At 39.7% G+C, this 19,095-nt stretch overlaps 1 protein-coding gene across 2 annotated transcripts in view; it reads left to right on the top strand.

Annotated features, from left to right (window-relative positions):
- XIRP2 (xin actin binding repeat containing 2) overlaps window positions 1-19,095 on the top strand; it is a 77,281-nt gene that overhangs the window by 54,278 nt on the left and 3,908 nt on the right. For both annotated transcript variants that reach the window (XR_014300605.1, XM_082690940.1), the window contains exons 7-8: window positions 606-9,930; window positions 11,835-11,968. Coding sequence is in view for 1 of the 2 variants with exons in the window: in XM_082690940.1 (XP_082547066.1) it covers window positions 606-9,930; window positions 11,835-11,929 (9,420 nt within the window). In the remaining variant the exon portion in view is untranslated. The remainder of the gene's footprint in view (window positions 1-605; window positions 9,931-11,834; window positions 11,969-19,095) is intronic.

Here is a 19,095-nt window from a genome sequence, read left to right as displayed (position 1 = left end):
TTAAGTGTAAAACCAGATGTAGTTGCTTAGCACTTTCAAATTATTGAATGTTTGATGCAGTTTTTGAAATAAATCCTGAATCAGTACTCCTCTGTTCCGAAGGAGGATATTAATCTACATGAGAAAAGCAGTAGAGTTAAAAACTTTCTTCACTAGAGAAAAATGGAAAAATTATATGCACTCTAAAGTTTAATAACTAGCATTAGATAAAATAATAAAGTCAATTTTAAATGTCAGATACTTTGCTTAAAATTCCAAGGAAAACAAAACAACCCTCAAAAGTACTTTAAGGCTTTTGTTTCCCTCTAGATTACTCAGCATAGCATATTAAGCAAAGGAGGAAGAATACTCAAGATTATGTGTGATTGTTAAAATACTGAACTGCTGATGTCTCGAATGGGGAATATAACTCTGAAAGCGCAATGCATTATAGGAAAGATAGTAACAAACACAAAATATTGCTGCTAAGTAGGTCTCTCAAAGGAGTCTGCCACTTGTTGTTTCCAATGGAGGTATCATAGCACGTGAACAGGTGAGGGGCAATGCCTAGGAAGTCTTCACCACTACACCCATTTTTATAAGATTTGACTTTCTCTCCCTTAAAGATTGGAAGTGAATATGAAGAGACTTTAAAAGCATCATCAGTTGTGGATACCTCTTCCACTTCCTGCATGTCGACCTGCCAGAGGAAGGAAACATCAACCACAAAACATAATGACCACAGTGCCACTTCTTCAACTCTGGTACAAGTTAATGCCACTGCTATGGGAAAAACAGAAGAATTTCCTCCTCCCCCACCTGATATATTTCAAACTCCAATAGATATGGCAGCATTTTCCCAGTCCCCTGAATTCCCCAACCCTCCTAGAATACCACCAGTACCCAAAGAATTATATTCTAAGCAAAGAAATTTGTACGAATTAAACCGTTTATATAAACACATGCATCCTGAGTTAAGAAAAAACTTAGAAAAAGATTATATCAGTGAGGTTTCTGAAATTGTCTCTAGTCAAGTGAACCCAGGGAGCTCAGTTTCAGCAGATGTGCAACAAGTCCGGTATGTTTTTGAAAATACAAATGACACTTCTCAAAAAGCTCTGAACTCAGAAAGAGAACACTTGGAGTGGGATGAAATTCTGAAGGGGGAGGTACAGTCCATGAGATGGATCTTTGAGAACCAGCCTTTAGATTCCATCAATAACGACTCTCCAGATGAAAATAATATCAACAAGGGCATTGCTGATCAAGAAATCATTGCTGGTGGTGATGTGAAATATACCACATGGATGTTTGAAACCCAACCCATAGATACACTGAGGGATCATTCTTCTGGCACTGAAGGAAATGCTGAGAAAATTCCTGAGCTAGCCAGAGGAGATGTCCGCACAGCCCGGTGGATGTTTGAAACAACGCCATTAGACTCAATGAATAAAATGCATGAGGAAGAATCAGGGGTAACTGCTGTAAAGGACATAACTGGTGGGGATGTCAAGACTGTGAGATATATGTTTGAAACTCAACATCTGGATCAGCTAGGACAGCTTCATTCAGTGGATGAAGTTCACTTATTGCAACTCAGGTCTGAGCTCAAAGAAATTAAGGGAAATGTTAGGAGAAGTATAAAATGTTTTGAAACCCAACCGTTATATGTTATTAGAGATGGTTTAGGTCAAATGCTAGAAATTAAAACTGTTCACAGAGAAGATGTTGAAAAGGGAGATGTGAGAACAGCACGCTGGATGTTTGAAACACAGCCCTTGGACACAATTAACAAGGATATCACGGAAATTAAAGTTGTCCGAGGAATATCCATGGAAGAAAATGTCAAAGGTGGGGTGAGTAGGGCAAAGTGGTTATTTGAAACTCAACCTTTGGAGAAAATCAAAGAAGAGTCAGAAGAGGTCATCATTGAAAAGGAGACAATAATAGGTACAGATGTCTCCAGAAAGTGTTGGATGTTTGAAACTCAGCCATTAGACATTCTAAAAGAAGTTCCTGATGCAGGTCCTCTAAGATCTGAAGAGATAATAGGGGGTGATGTACAAACTACTAAGCATCTATTTGAAACACTTCCAATAGAGGCTTTAAAAGACAGCCCTGATGTAGGAAAACTTCAAAAAATTACTGCCTCTGAAGAAGAAAAGGGGGATGTTAGGCACCAAAAATGGATTTTCGAAACCCAACCTCTGGAAGACATTAGAGAAAATAAAAAAGAGTACATACGAACAGTGAAACTTGAAGAAGTTGAAAGAGGAGATGTAAAGAATTACACACATATCTTTGAATCAAACAATTTAATTAAATTTGATGCATCACATAAAATAGAGGTGGAAGGAGTCACCAGAGGTGCTGTAGAGTTAAACAAATCACTCTTTGAAACAACACCACTATATGCCATTCAAGATCACCTTGGGAAATATCATCAAGTCAAGACAGTCCAACAAGAAGAAATCCTAAGAGGTGATGTGAGAAGTTGTAGGTGGCTTTTTGAAACAAGGCCCATTGACCAGTTTGATGAAAGCATTCATAAATTCCAGATAATCAGAGGAATATCTGCTCAAGAAATACAGACCGGAAATGTGAAATCTGCTAAATGGCTATTTGAAACCCAACCTCTTGATTCGATTAAGTATTTTAGTAATGTGGAAGAAGGAGAAAGTAAAACTGAACAAGCGACAGACATCATTAAAGGGGATGTCAAAACTTGCAGGTGGCTTTTTGAAACCCAACCAATGGAGTCTCTTTATGAAAAAGTTTCATTAATGACTGGCAGTGAAGAAATTCATAAGGGAGATGTCAAAGCCTGTACCTGGCTCTTTGAAACTAAGCCACTTGACACCATAAAAGATGACTCCGAAGCAACAGTCAAATTGCAAACTGTAAAACAGGAAGAGATCCAAGGTGGAGATGTTCGTACAGCGTGTTTTCTTTTTGAGACAGAAAATTTGGACAGCATACAAGGAGAAGAAGGAAAAGAAATTAAGGCCGTGGAAATGGATATCCAAGCTGGGGATGTCTCCAGCATGCGGCATAAATTTGAAAATCAATCTTTAGATTCTATAAGTTCCAGTTCAGAGGAAGTTTTGAAAAAGATCAAAGCCCTAAAGACTGAAGATATTCAGAAAGGTAATGTTTTAAATTGCAGGTGGCTTTTTGAAAACCAACCAATTGATATGATAAAAGAGAGCCAAGAAGGTGATGAATTAGTTAAGACAGTGACAGATGTACAAGGTGGGGATGTAAGAAAGGGGTGCTTTATTTTTGAGACTTTTTCTTTAGACGAGATTAAAGAAGAATCTGACTGTCTCCGCACCAAGAAAACAATTACTGAAGAAGTAATGAAGGGTGACGTAAAAAGCTACAGAATGCTCTTTGAAACCCAGCCACTCTATGCAATTCAAGACCGAGACGGGTATTACCATGAAGTGACAACAGTTAAAAAGGAAGAAGTAATTCATGGAGATGTACGAGGAACTAGGTGGCTTTTTGAAACAAAACCACTAGACTCAATTAATCAGTCAGAGACTGTGTATGTTATTAAGTCTGTCACACAGGAAGACATTCAGAAGGGAGATGTTAGTTCTGTCAGATACAAATTTGAAACCCAGCCGCTGGATCAGATTTCAGAAGAATCACATGATGCTATGTCCACTGTGGACCACATTCAAGGTGGGGATGTAAAGACAAGTAAACAGTTTTTTGAGTCTGAAAATTGTGGTAAGAATACTTATATAAGAACAGTAAGTGTCAACGAAATACAAAAGGGCAATGTTAAAACATCTACTTGGCTATTTGAAACCCACACCCTAGATGAGCTGAGAGGAGAAGGGTCAGAATTTGAACATATCAAAACGGTCACACAGGAAGATACGCAGAAAGGTGATGTTAAGCAGGCAGTGTGGCTTTTTGAAAATCAAACTTTGGATTCTATTAAGGAAGCAGATGAAAACACCACAAAAATTATCAAGGAGGAAATCCCCCCCTCTGATGTCAAGACAACTACATGGCTCTTTGAAACTACACCCCTTCATGAATTTAATGAAAGTAGGGTAGAGAAGGTAGAAATTATTGGCAAGAGCATTAAGGAAACGTTAGAAGAACTCTACTCTCAAAAAGTTATTGCGGCTCCTGGAATCATCATTGAAGCTGATGAAGTTGGGGATGTTCGAATGGCAAAATACAAGCTAATGAATCAAGCATCTCCCGAGATACAGAAAGAAGACATTATCAGGGTTGATCTTAGAAATATAATGGTGAACCTGCTTTCCAAAAGAGACTGTACAAAAAAGGAAATTTGGGTTAGTGAAGAAGAGAAGGGAAATGTTAATTTGACCAAAACTCAATTATTAAACAGATCAACGGAATTTCATGCTGAAAAAGAAGAAATAGTGAGTGGTGATGTACAACAAGCAATAAAAAACCTGTTCTCTGAAGAAAGATCCATAAAGAAAGGCATTTTAATTCAGGAAGATGAAAGAGGAGATATTAATATGACTATCTATTGTCTTCTTCATGAAAATGCTGGTGACAAAGTTGAGCGTGAAGAAGTAATAGGGGGTGATATAAAACGTACCATTCATAATTTGCTATCTTCCATATCAAACAATAAAATATCTGAAAGGTCTAAAATCGAAGCCTCTGAGAGGGGAAATGTTCAATTTTTCACAACATGCATAGAAATTGGAGCTTTGGATTATCTTAAACAACTCCAGATGGATTCAAATGAAACACTGACAGCTAGGAAACAAGAAAGAGAGGAAGAAATAATTGGTGGCGATGTGGAGGGTACAAAACTGTTACTAAAGAAAAGGCAGTCTCATGTTGAACGTACTGTTTGTGAAACTGACGTCATCCCAGGAGATGTGCAGAATACAGTTAAGGTTTTTATGACAGAGCCTCAGACAACATGTTGCAAGACCCCCAAAGAAGAAATTATAAAAGGTGATTTGAAATCAACTCTAAATTCCCTCAGCCAGGCCACAAATCAGAAAACAGTGGCTAAAACTGAAGAAATTATAAAAGGCGACATGCTGACCACACTCGAATCACTTAAGGAATCAAACCACCAATGGAAAGAATCTAAACAGCCCAACGCCATCCCTGGTGACATTGAAAAAGCAATTGAATGCCTTGAAAAGACCGCGAACACAAGAACAGAAATCCTGAAAAAGGAGCTTATCCGAGATGACCTTGAAATATCATTAAGGAATCTGAAAGAAGCAGAGAGAGCTTTCAAAGAGGTAGATAAAAGAGCTGTAGTAAAAGAAAATGTGAAAGGTGTGATGGGAGGATCCTCAGAAGATCAGAAAACAAAGATTCATCAGGTGGCTGTCCAGAGGGACACAAGAAGTGTTCTTCAGCCAAGACCAGGACCATTTGAGCCAGCAGCCAGGTGGCAAGGGAGAGCAGATGTTCCTAATCAAACTACAGGCAAATCTTATCATGGGAATTTAATAGAAGAAAGAACTGAAGTTACTCTCCCCAAAGCCCCCAAAGGCACTGTAAAGATTGTCATAGATCGTGAACAGAACAATGATGCTCTTGAGAAAAGCCTTAGAAAACTATCTAATTCACACCACAAAGCTATTAACAATGTGCTGGAATCAGGGGACAAAATAGGCATCTGGACTGATACCACAACAGAGCAGCGTCTTAGTGATGAACATGTGAGCAGACAATTGACTTCAACAGTGTCAGCTAAGGAAAATCTAAAAACTAAGAAGTCAGAGACTGTGACAGAACAGAAGAATGCTGTCTTTAACTCTATCCAATCTGTCGATAAAACAGTGGAAAAGCAACAGACTCAAACTTGCAAACTGAGGAATGACCACCAGAGGACTGAATCTTTCTCTGTAAAGAGTTCTAAAAATACCAAAACCACTAAAATACCAACAGATAAACAAAGCCTTAAGCCCAGCCCAACCCAGGGTCTGGTCAACATGACAGTCGAGGAAACTTGTAAAGCTTCTGAGGACTTGCAGACACAAACTTTGTTAAAGCAAGAACTACAATGTTCTAATAAATATATAAAGAAAAAGAACATGAACCCTCAACCGACTTTGCCTACAGATCAAGACGTATCAGATGTAACACAAGTGAAAGTCTCCCCCAAAAATCATAGTAAATTTAAGGCAACTGACAAGAAGCAGGCTGATGTTCATCTGAAGAGCCAGGACTTTTTAATGAAGACAAATACTTCCACAGACTTAAAAATGGCAATGGAAATGTCCTTTAATTCAATCAACGGCAACCCTGCAAATAATGGAAAAGAAAGTGAGTGCTCTCTTCCACCTCCATCTCCACCTCCTCCTCCACCTTCCAATGCGTCATCTGAAATTGAATTTCCTCTTCCTCCTCCACCTCCTTTAATGATGTTGTCTGAAAAAAATGCCCCAGAGATGATAAAGGCTGAATTTGAAAGTTTCCCGGGCCTCCCTCTTCCTCCACCACCAGAAGTTGATAAATCTGAAAGCGAATGTCTATCAGCCTTTCTACCACCTCCCCCTCCTCCAACTCCATCTCTTAAACCAGCGCATCTCCTTTCCTCCTCTGTTCAAGAAAAGCACAGGGAAACATTCATACAATATTCTCAAGAAGCCTCGAGTTCTCAGCAAACTCATTCTCAGGCTAAAGTCTTAATGGGAAAATCAGGAGTACTTTTACCACCTCCCACACTCCCTAAACCCAAATTTCCCAAACAGATAGAAGATAAAAAGAATCGCGGTTCCCCAAAAGTTGAGTTGGAAACTTCCCTGCCAGATACGGAATGTAAAATTACTCCCTCAAAGGGTCAGGAAAGAGTAATAATGGCGACTAGCTATGAACAGACAGAGATGAAGAAGAACATGTCTAGAAGAAGTCTAGATGAAAGAAAACAATTATTTATGGACTCTAGGAGGTCTCTCTCACAGACAGTTCCAGAAACTTCACTACCCAAGGAAAAAACAATGGCACCTCTTATAAAATCTCATTCATTCTCAGCAGATTCAGGACAACAAAGTCCAAAACCATATATGAGAAAATTTAAGACACCTTTAATGATAGCTGAAGAAAAGTACAGACAACAAAGAGAAAAGCTTGAAAAACAGAAACTTGGGAGTTCTTGCTACAACATAGTCAAAAGAGAAAGCCCCAATCAAAATATGCCAGAGCTACAAAAGGAAGTACTGTTACAAAAAACAAATGAGGAGGCTCCCCTACCTGGACTGGATTCAGGGGTTACTTTGGTTCAACCTAACCCAGACTCCCAAAGTCATTCTCAAGCCCGAGGAGTGTGTATGGATAACCAGCTTTCCACAACACAAGCGGGGACGGTCACCACCGAGGGGCTCCAACATGTTCTAGCAGCCTCAGAAGAAAAAGCTACCATGAAAAAGGAAGTTTTACAGAGCTCGTGGGACACGTTACAATCTATATCAGCTTGTGAAATTAAACAGAAGCACCAGGAGTATAGTGCACAAGAAACACAACAGAAATATCTGGAGGACTTGCATTTGCCCCAAAGAAAACCTGTTTCCCCAAGTTTCAAAGTTAAAACTATCAAGCTTCCTACTGCAGATCACAAATCAAATTTAGCAGACCACATCTATGAAAGCCACAGAAAGCAATCCGACGTTGATGTTCAAACCATTAGCAAAGACCAGTACCAGAAAACCGAGAAAACTGAAGCAAGTGCTGACTATAGTAACAAGCAATCTGCAGCTGAAAAATATTATCAATTACCTAAGAAGGAGAAAAGAGTAACAATAAAACTACCTACGGAACCCACAGAGAAAAGCCATGAAAGTAAACTCAATATAGTTTCTGAGAAGCAAAGAGAATTTAGAAAATCTGAGAGTGGGAAACCTCCAGGAAGTGGCAGAACAAATCAGGAACCATCAACAATTGGTCCAAAGGAAGAGAGACTAATGGTTGAAAGAAAACAAGAACATTTGAATAAATCATCACAGAAGGTAGTCAAGCAAAAGGTTACTGATGTACATCTTGATTCACAGACACAGAATTTTCAGCAAATGCAAATACAGACTTCTGGAAGTCAAGCTGAACATAAAACATTGCCCCAGCCATCTAATAATCTGCAGGAAGAAAAATGTCTTGGAGTCAAGGGCATAGCACAGAAACAAGTCTTTTCTAATACTAAAGATTCAAAGCAAGAGATTACACAGAACAAATCTCTGTTTTCCTCCGTGAAAGAATCCCAGCAGGATGATGGAACGTGTGCTATAAATATAGTGGAATTCTTGAGAAAACGCGAAGAACTACAACAGATTTTGTCTAGGGTAAAACAGTTTGAAGTGGAGCCAGATAAAAACGGCTTTAACACATTTCAGACCCTGCTAAATATGATTCCGGGGTGGCTATTAAGTGAAGAAAAAAGACAATATGGTGTGTGCATTGCTATGGAGAACAACACGGAAAAAATCAAAGAAGAAATAACGCATATTAAAACGCAAGCAGAGGAGATGCTTGGGTCCTGTGAGGATATAATTCAGACAGCCATGATGTCCTCCCAAGCAGAAAAGCAGAGAAATAAACCCACGGGCCTTAATGAAACGTCATCTGAACGGTCGAACGTTCGTGAACGGCGAGAAAATACAATCGTAGAAAAGACAGAGCCCCGCCGGGGAGCCGCTCAGCACGAAGCGGCTGCTCGCCATCACGTGAAAACCCATCAGGAAATCCGACTAGAGGACAGCAAGGTCCCTCCTCCGTCCTTGAAAACACGTCCACCATCGCCAACTTTTATCACAATCGAGTCCACTGCCCGGCGGCCAGAAGCCTCTCCTAAGGACGAGCTCTCTCAGTCCCCGAGAAAAGATGGTTTTGTGCCGGCTTCCCCGAGAAGCCCTGCGCCACCAACATCCGGAGCTGGCCCTGCAAAAGCGTCCCCTTCTCCACCCAGGAGCCGCTCCGAGCAGCTCGTCAGACTCAAGGACACCACCGCCAAGCTAGCCAGAGGGGCCGCCCCGTGTCCATCAGGGACCCCGGTTCCCCTCGTGGAGAGAAGATCTGAGATCATCACGTCTCCTGCAACACTTCGGCGTCAAATTAAGATAGACACTCGTGGTAGGGACTCTCCCCCCACGATCACCATCCCTATTAGTGTAAACCCTGTCGACGGCGGGTCCTTCCGAGGCTCCCGGGAAGCTCAAGAGGAAATCAGGCAAGTCGAGAAGATGGCGACCTACGTTCACCACGACGCCGGGAGCTCGGCGCCGCGCCGCCTGCCGGACGCGGAGAGCTTCGACTCGGTGGAAATCGTCCGCACCGTGCAGGGGCCGCGGCGCGCCGAGCATGCGCAGAGGCTCGACGCCGCCAGCCGCGCGGTCGGCCTGGCGGACAGTTTCCTCAGCGACCGCGAGAAGGAAATAGACAGGTGGTTCCGCGAGTTCGAGGCTGGCCCGGTGTTCGAAGCGAAGTCGACCAGGAGAGTTTATACAAACGGAGAGGCCGACCACAGCATTAAGCAAGAAAGTCGCTCGTTCTGTAAGGAGGAATATGGATCGACGTCTGTAGAAAACTCGAGTTTTACGGGCTTTTCTTGCAATCGTGCTGGAGAGCTGCAAGAAAGCATTCCCGTGAGGCATCCCAGCGTCCGCTCCGAAACGAGGTCCGTCAGTGAATGTTTCTCGGGGGTGGATGCGTTTGAGGATCGCGTCGTGGGGTCGACGATGACCACGGGGTCTTCGTCACATGGCTCAGAGGCTGGCAAATCCGGCTTTGACTTCAAACATGCCCCGCCGACCTACGAAGACGTCATCGCTGGCCATAGTTTAGATATTTCTGATTCACCTAAAGAGCTCAGGAGGAACTTTCAGAAGGCATGGCAGGAGAGTGAAAGCGTGTTTCAAAGTCTGGGGTTTGAAACCTCAGATGCTTCTGCCACTGAGATGAGAACCACCTTCCAAGAGGAATCTGCATTCATAAGCGGTAAACCAGCTGGTGGAGTGTGAAGACTAACCCATCTAAAGGCACCTGGTCCCTAGCTGGGGTGATCTGCTGTTCAAAGGGTGTTGGGAAATAACCGAAAACTAACAGCGTTCCCTGGCTGTTACAGCCTTCTCTTCACAATGCTTGCTCTGACTGCTTTCTTTTTACAAAAGCACCTAATACAGGATTCATCTGCACGGTGTGAGAATAACAAACGCTATTACATAGATTAGTGAGATCTGGATTTGTCAAGTTAAATAAGACATTGGATAAAGCAGCAGATATAATAATTGTTATTGTAATAGCATTAATAATTGTATCTAACTGTATATTTAATAATGGTACACCCATAGCACATTAATATTTTTATTAAAAGTTAATGTTTTATCCACTTAAGACAATATTTAATAACATCTATTGACCTACTATTGACATAATTTAACTACCAGACTTAAGTGGTGTTTGTGTTTGAATTCAATACAGCCTGGTAATAGTCCCACAAACAATTTACACCCTCCATAGGTGCTTTAATGATTTTTATTGATTGCTATCTTTGACAAAAGTAAAGGTATGGAATTAGATTTTTTGTATATTTAATTATTGTTTTTAAGTCGTATGGAGTTAGCATTCTCTAAGGCTGCTAGTTTTTTTTCTATAAATAATTTCATTTCAACTGTCTTAAATTCCAATTGATAGCTCAGTTGGCCTTATTCACAGATGAATATGGACAATACATTAAAAAAATTTTGACTATATATTTAGAAGGAGGAAGATTCAAAACACATGAGCTTAGTATTTTTTGAACATCAGAGAACAGTTTATTTCTTTATATTTCCCCACTTTTTGTACTTAATGAGGCTTTACAATAAAAGGATTTGACATAATTAATGTGCACCTTTAGGGTAGTCCATTCTTCTAAACAGATTGAAGGAAGTATCAAGCTCAAAAATAAAAACTGCTGAATCTAATAATCTTGCCTCTATCATATTTGCAACATATGTGTCTAGTTTATCAGATTAATATGATTTCACAATGTGTTTGCTTCTGGCATAATCAAGAAAAGCTGTCTAATTTCAAATGCTCAGTTTATGTTAAGATGGCTAAAAGCATATAGAAAATACAAAACAAAACAAAAAAAAACACCTGGTGTTAAATATAGAAATATGTGTCCTAATGGAACCAGATAAACAAAGGAGATCACTTAGTAGCTCAAATCAAGCATCAAAGCCCTAAAGGACATTCTTATTTATAAAAAGAACCCTGAGCATATATGCTCTTATATATAACTAATATGAAATCTTGTTCATTAGTTTCATGGGATTGTGGTGAGGATCAAAACAATACTAAAGTAAAAGTTCTGTGTCCGTTTGGAACCACTGTCTAAACCTGATTATAGATAGAACCACTGTGAGTCCCAGGAGCCAGTTTTCACCTGAGCATAGCAGCCTGGGGCCACAGATCAAGGGAAGAAGTAGGAAAAATGTAAAAGGCAAGCATGAGAATCCAAAGCGCCCTAAAATGGAAAGCCATTTAGACTGAGGGGAAATGACCTGGAGCATCTCAGTGTATTCACGAGTCTCATGTATTTAAGTTCAGAAATGATGATCACAGAGCCAACACGAAGTCATCAAGGAAGTATTTAAATAAATACAATATCCTCAGCTTTAAAAGATGTGTAGGTACTGTAGAAAAATCTCTCCAGAATGCCTTAAAAAATGAAAACTTTGGTTGTTGATTGTGCTGAAACCCCAAATCTGATAATTGGCCTATGTCCCGAGAAGAGGACAACCGTCTTGGGGTTTGACTCTAACTGCATGGCCAGTCGATGTGCTGTGATTTTGTTTTGGTTTTACAATGTGAGTGAAAATAGTATCATGTAAACTTTGGCAAATTTTTATTTTTAGAAGCTGCTACTCCAAGACAAGGAAATATGTATACTCTGTCAAAAGACTGTTTATCCAATGGAGTGCCTAGTAGCAGACAAGCAGAGTTTCCATAAGTCCTGCTTCCGATGCCACCACTGCAAGAGTCAGCTGAGGTAAAATGTGTAGTCTGGGGCACAAATCTTGGAGGAATCTGCAATGTACACATGTATCTAGAAGATAGACATGTGTCTAGATCTTGTTGTCATTCATTAAAACAACTATAAAGGGGAGTGTGGCCAGGTTTTGTTATGTGTTTTCAGAATAGCCATGACTTTTTCCTATTGAAATTTTGCTTTCCTGATTAAATCCAGACTTGTCCAAACCTGGAGATCACGTAGATAAGAAAAATCAAGAAATGCTGTGCAGATCAGGATTTTTAAGTTATTAGTTTAGTCTAAAGTTTAGATTCTACTTTTGACCTTATTTTAAGTAAGCCCAATGTGGGACTTGAACTCAAGACCCTGAGATCAAGAATTAGCATGCTCCACAGATGGAGCCACCCTGGCACCCCTAAAAACTAGATTTTAAATCAGGAGTCAGCAAGCTTTTTCTATAAAGGGCCAGGCAGTAAATATCTTTTACTGTATAGGCCATACTAGTTCTGTTGCTACACAACTTTCACAGATAACTAAACAAACAAGTGTGGCTGTAAACTAACAGGCCCAACTGTATTCCCATTAAACTGTGTATACACATTCAGGTGGTGTGCTGGAGTTTACCTTGGTCTGAATGTTCCATCTAAGTAAAAACTAATAATAATAATTTAGAGTATTGTCAATGTCAGGTTAAATACCTGACTCTCCCCCAACACTCTCCCCCAACACTCTGGTGCCACAGAAGCACCATATCAACACAGTTACAAATGAATTTTAGTGAATGTGGCATTTGGTGTGGCTAGAACCTGAGATGCTGAAATTGTCATTATTTTGCTAAATCTAATGTGTATCAGGCTATATCTTTCCTGGCTTTAACTGACAATGTCAAACACTCCTTACTGAAACATGTTTTTTCTTGGTTTCCATCACACCAGAGTATAATGGTTTCTTCCTACCTCCTGGGTGTTCCTTCTCAGACTCCTATGTGGGTGACTCTTTCTCTGTCCATTATTGAAATACCATAACAGAGTTTCTTAGAATTCTGTTATGACCATTTATTCTTCTCACTGTCAATATTCTTTATCAAAATATGGGTTATTGCATCCCCTCCCATGACTTTTTTTTTTTTTAAAGATTTTATTTATTTATTTGACAGAGAGAGATTACAAGTAGGCAGAGAGGCAGGCAGAGATAGAGAGGAGGAAGCAGGCTCCCCGCTGAGCAGAGAGCCCGATGCGGGACTCGATCCCAGGACCCTGAGATCATGACCTGAGCCGAAGGCAGCGGCCTAACCCAATGAGCCACCCAGGCACCCCCCCTCCCATGACTTTAATCATCATCCATGTGGATTAACTCTGAAATCTGTATGGGTCGCCTAGTACTGTCCTCTATCAGATGCTTATCTCCTAATTACTAATATTTATCTCCAACTACATTTCTTTTTTTTTTTAAAGATTTTATTTATTTATTTGAGAGAGAGAGACAGTGAGAGAGAGCATGAGAGAGGAGAAGGTCAGAGGGAGAAGCAGACTCCCCATGGAGCTGGGAGCCTGATGTGGGATTTGATCCTGCGATTCCGGGATCATGACCTGAGCCGAAGGCAGTCATCCAACCAACTGAGCCACCCAGGCATCCCTCCAACTACATTTCTCATAAGAATACCAAATTCAACATGCCCCATTATCTTCTCTCTACCAAAATTCCTTCCTTGACCCATGATCTATATGATACTCTCTCAATAAATTAACATTAACTTTAATTCAATGACAGAAATATGAAGTTACCTTTGACTCCTTCCTCTTCTTCATTCCCCATGTCCAAGCAATGACCAAGTACTATAATTGAGGTCCTATAAATGTACTTTTCTCCATCCCCACAGACCAGGTATCCTCCAAATGTCATCTCTCACCTGTACTAATGCAATAGTCTATCTAACAAGTTAGTCTCCCTGCCTCCACTATCTCTTACCTCCATCACCACAGACAAGAACTTGTCCCAATGCCATGGTCCATGCTGTAGTGAAAATGATTTTTCTAAGATGCAAATCTGAGATCACTGCTGTGTTTAAAACATATTGGTTTTCTCTATCAAAGTCAAATTAGCATCTTACTACGAATTAACAGGCAATAGAGAATCTTGTCCCAGCTCCTTTCCCAACACCCCTTCCTCCCATTGTGTGTTATTTTTCATGAAGACTTCATTTCTTTCAGTTCCTTAAGATCATTATCTTTCTCTCTCATATTTAGCTGGTCCCATGTATCATTTCCACTCCTTGTAGGAATTTTCTTGTTTCTCTCCTCCAGCTCTCCACCAAGCTAATATGTACTCATTCTTCTGACCTCAACTGAGAGTTCATGTCTTTGAAGAAGGCTGCTTTGAGCCCCATATAGGGATCAGGAGTCCCTCCTGTGTGCTCCCAGAGCACCCCCTGGTGTGCCCATTCTTAACACAATCTAATGTAATTGTTATCCAGCTGTAGGAAATGTGTTCATGTTTGCATATCAACACCTAGTAAAGGCTGACTTTCAGTAGGGACTCAAAAGTGTTTTATGACTGCTATTTTTAAAAAATCATTGTACCAAAAGCCACAAATACAGAAAAACAAAGCAAATGTATGATTTAAGGAATGATTAGAAATTGAACATTTTGTAACCTGTACCAAGTTCAAGAAATAAACATTGCTAGTAGTTTCAGAAGCTCCTTCTATGTGCCCCACGCAAACACCACCTCTCTGTGAGTGAACAGTATTCTTTTTCATCGTTGCTTCCTTACATTTTTATATTTTTTTTAATCCAAATATACTCTCATAGGTACTATAGTTTTGCTCAGTTTTTTAAACTTTGACATTTCTTTTAAGTCTTTTAAAGGGTTCCTGTCCATTTCTTTCATTCCTTGCAATTTATTTGTGAAGAGCCCAAGATACCTGACCTGTAGAATTTTCTAGTCTGGATTTGCTGGTTGCACACTAGCCATGCCATTCACATACTCCTTTCTCTCTTGCATTTCTGAGAAACTGTCAGCTGAATCTAGATTCTAGTGTAAAGATTTGATAGGTTTTGCAAGAACACAGGGAATGTTGGCAAGAAGAGAGTAAGCACAGTGTCTGCTCGTTTCTCGGTTTGTGATCATAGCAGATATTGAAGCTTAACACATATCCATTAATTGACATTTGCAAAATGTTGACATTCTCACTTTAGTCTTCCTTTTTCATTATTAGTTTGAGTTCTTTTACAGAAGATGCTTCCCCTCATCTACTATTTGGTTACTTAGTGGTATCCTTGGTAGAGAAAAGGCAGAAGAAATGCATAACTTCTTCCCTTTATCTGGTTTGCCAATGTATCAGTTATTTATTTAACAATGTAATCATACGCTTCCTTATCATCCTCTAGAGGTAACCAATTTTAAAAATATTTGTAGTATCTTTATAACTTCATAGATTTGCATATGTTTGACTGGCTCCAACTGGATGCAGTTATTACTACTGAAGTTCAAATTATTCTATCCTTGGCCTCTTCGTGTTGTTTCCCGAGTCTTTGATAGTTTCCTCACTACCTGATAGGACAAGATGTTACATGTTCATTTGGTACATTTACTTCCCCAAACCTGGAATCAGTCATTTCCTGAAGCCCCGGTTTCTTCACATGAGAAATAGCATTTGAAGACTATAATCTCCATGCTCTTTTCAACTGGGTGGGTCACCATTTTGAAGCTCTCTTAGTGTTAAGAGCTAGCAAATATTTATATATAACCAAAAAAATACATCATGAATTTGTAGGAATATTTCCAAATTGAATTCAAAACTAAATTGCTTTTGCTTTAGCCTCTTCTCTATTCCACGTCTGTCTCCTTGCTTTCACGTCAGGACTTCTGGTCCTTAAAGACAAAGGAGATGACAGAATTAGAACAACCCATATTTGTTTGAATAAAAATTTTGGAATAGCAAAACTATCAGCATCCCTAATTTGATTATGAAAACTTTAAAAAGTGGCATTTTCTCCCCACTCATCCACACCCCATATATTTTTAAAAAGTGTGCTCTGTCTTTGGTGTCATATGACACAGCCATCATGTGTCACACCATCTCCCTCATAGTCCTCATCTCATCAGTTTATAGATGACAATATAGACAATGCTTGCCACCAATCTATATGAAGATGTTTCTGTAGCCCATCTGGCTATGCAAGCTGATTTTCTAGTATCTCCCTCAGAAAAGTCTATCCTGTGATCTTGATAATGGGAAGCCCATTTTGCTGAAAGTAAAATCTTTGACTTGTACTTACTTTCACTGAATATCTTAAATGCATTATTCCATTTTGGGGGGCATAAAATGTTGCAAATGACTGATAATCTAATTTTCTTTCCCTTATAAATCATATGCTCTCTTTTTTTCTTTTAAGATAAATACAAAGGAACTTTTTTCTTTTTTTTTTTTTTAAAGATTTAATTTATTTATTTGACAGACAGAGATCACAAGTAGGCAGAGAGAGAGAGAGAGGGAAGCAGGCTTCCTGCGGAGAAGAGAGCCCGATGCGGGGCTCGATCCCAGGACCCTGAGATCATGACCCGAGCCGAAGGCAGCAGCCCAAACCACTGAGCCACCCAGGCGCCCCAACTTTTTTCTTTTTATTTAAAGTCCAAAAAATAAAAAATGAACTTTTTTCTTATTTAAAGTACAAAAAAATAAAAAATAAAAAGTCCACTAATTTAACTAGAATAGTTCTTGATGTTGGTCATTGTGGGTCAACAACATTAGTTGCCAAGTGTGCTCTATCAGTATGCAGTTTCAGACCACTTTATATCAGGAAACTTTCCTTAAATTATAGCTTTTTAATATTAAACCTATTTCATTGTTTTATTTTCTACTTCAGGAACTCCTCTTATCCCTACATGGTTATTTTGTGCCTATCTTTAATATTTTTTTTAATTAATTTTTTATTTTTTATAAACATATATTTTTATCCCCAGGGGTACAGGTCTGTGAATCACCAGGTTTACGCACTTCACAGCACTCACCAAAGCACATACCCTCCCCAATGTCCATAATCCCACCCCCTTCTCCCAAACCCCCTCCCCCCAGCAACCCTCAGTTTGTTTTGTGAGATTAAGAGTCACTTATGGTTTGTCTCCCTCCCAATCCCATCTTGTTTCATTTATTCTTCTTCTACCCACTTAAGCCCCCATGTTGCATCACCACTTCCTCATATCAGGGAGATCATATGATAGTTGTCTTTCTCTGCTTGACTTATTTCACTAAGCATGATACACTCTAGTTCCATCCATGTTGTCGCAAATGGCAAGATTTCATTTCTTTTGAGGGCTGCATAGTATTCCATTGTGTATATATACCACATCTTCTTGATCCATTCATCTGTTGATGGACATCTAGGTTCTTTCCATAGTTTGGCTATTGTGGACATTGCTGCTATAAACATTCAGGTGTATGTGCCCCTTTGGATCACTACGTTTGTATCTTTAGGGTAAATACCCAATAGTGCAATTGCTGGGTCATAGGGCAGTTCTATTTTCAACATTTAGAGGAACCTCCATGCTGTTTTCCAGAGTGGCTGCACCAGCTTGCATTCCCACCAACATTCTCCACATCCTCGCCAGCATCTGTCATTTCCTGACTTGTTGATTTTAGCCATTCTGACTGGTGTGAGGTGATATCTCATTGTGGTTTTGATTTGTATTTTCCTGATGCCGAGTGATATGGAGCACTTTTTCATGTGTCTGTTGGCCATCTGGACGTCTTCTTTGCAGAAATGTCTGTTCATGTCCTCTGCCCATTTCTTGATTGGATTATTTGTTCTTTGGGTGTTGAGTTTGCTAAGTTCTTTATAGATTCTGGACACTAGTCCTTTATCTGATATGTCGTTTGCAAATATCTTCTCCCATTCTGTCAGTTGTCTTTTGATTTTGTTAACTGTTTCCTTTGCTGTGCAAAAGCTTTTGATCTTGATGAAATCCCAATAGTTCATTTTTTCCCTTGCTTCCCTTGCCTTTTGCGTTGTTCCTAGGAAGATGTTGCTGCGGCAGAGGTCGAAGAGGTTGCTGCCTGTGTTCTCCTCAAGGATTTTGATGGATTCCTTTCGCACATTGAGGTCCTTCATCCATTTTGAGTCTATTTTTGTGTGTGGTGTAAGGAAATGGTCCAATTTCATTTTTCTGCATGTGGCAGTCCAATTTTCCCAGCACCATTTATTGAAGAGGCTGTCTTTTTTCCATTGGGCATTCTTTCCTGCTTTGTCGAAGATGAGTTGACTATAGAGTTGAGGGTCTATTTCTGGGCTCTCTATTCTGTTCCATTGATCTATGTGTCTGTTTTTGTGCCAGTACCATGCTGTCTTGATGATGACAGCTTTGTAATAGAGCTTGAAGTCTGGAATTGTGATGCCACCAACGTTGGCTTACTTTTTCAATATCCCTTTGGCTATTCGAGGTCTTTTCTGGTTCCATATAAATTTGAGAATTATTTGTTCCATTTCTTTGAAAAAGATGGATGGTACTTTGATAGGAATTGCATTAAATGTGTAGATTGCTTTAGGTAGCATAGACATTTTCACAATATTTATTCTTCCAATCCAGGAGCATGGAACATTTTTCCATTTCTTTGTGTCTTCCTCAATTTCTTTCATGAGTACTTTATAGTTTTCTGAGTATAGATTCTGTGTGTCTTTGGTTAGGTTTATTCCTAGGTATCTTATGGTTTTGGGTGCAATTGTAAATGGGATTGACTCCTTAATTTCTCTTTCTTCTGTCTTGCTGTTGGTGTAGAGAAATGCAACTGATTTCTGTGCATTGATTTTATATCCTGACACTTTACTGAATTCCTGTATAAGTTCTAGCAGTTTTGGAGTGGAGTCTTTGGGTTTTCCACATATAGTATCATATCATCTGCGAAGAGTGATAATTTGACTTCTTCTTTGCTGATTTGGATGCCTTTAATTTCCTTTTGTTGTCTGATTGCTGAGGCTAGGACCTCTAGTACTATGTTGAATAGTAGTGGTGATAATGGACATCCGTGCCGTGTTCCTGACCTTAGAGGAAAACCTTTCAGTTTTTCTCCATTGAGAATGATATTTGCGGTGGGTTTTTCATAGATGGCTTTGATGATATTGAGGTATGTGCCCTCTATCCCTACACTT

Source organism: Mustela nivalis (assembly GCF_964662115.1).
Source record: "Mustela nivalis genome assembly, chromosome: 11".
Lineage (NCBI taxonomy): Eukaryota > Metazoa > Chordata > Mammalia > Carnivora > Mustelidae > Mustela > Mustela nivalis.
This window is presented reverse-complemented; position numbering and strand designations above follow the sequence as displayed.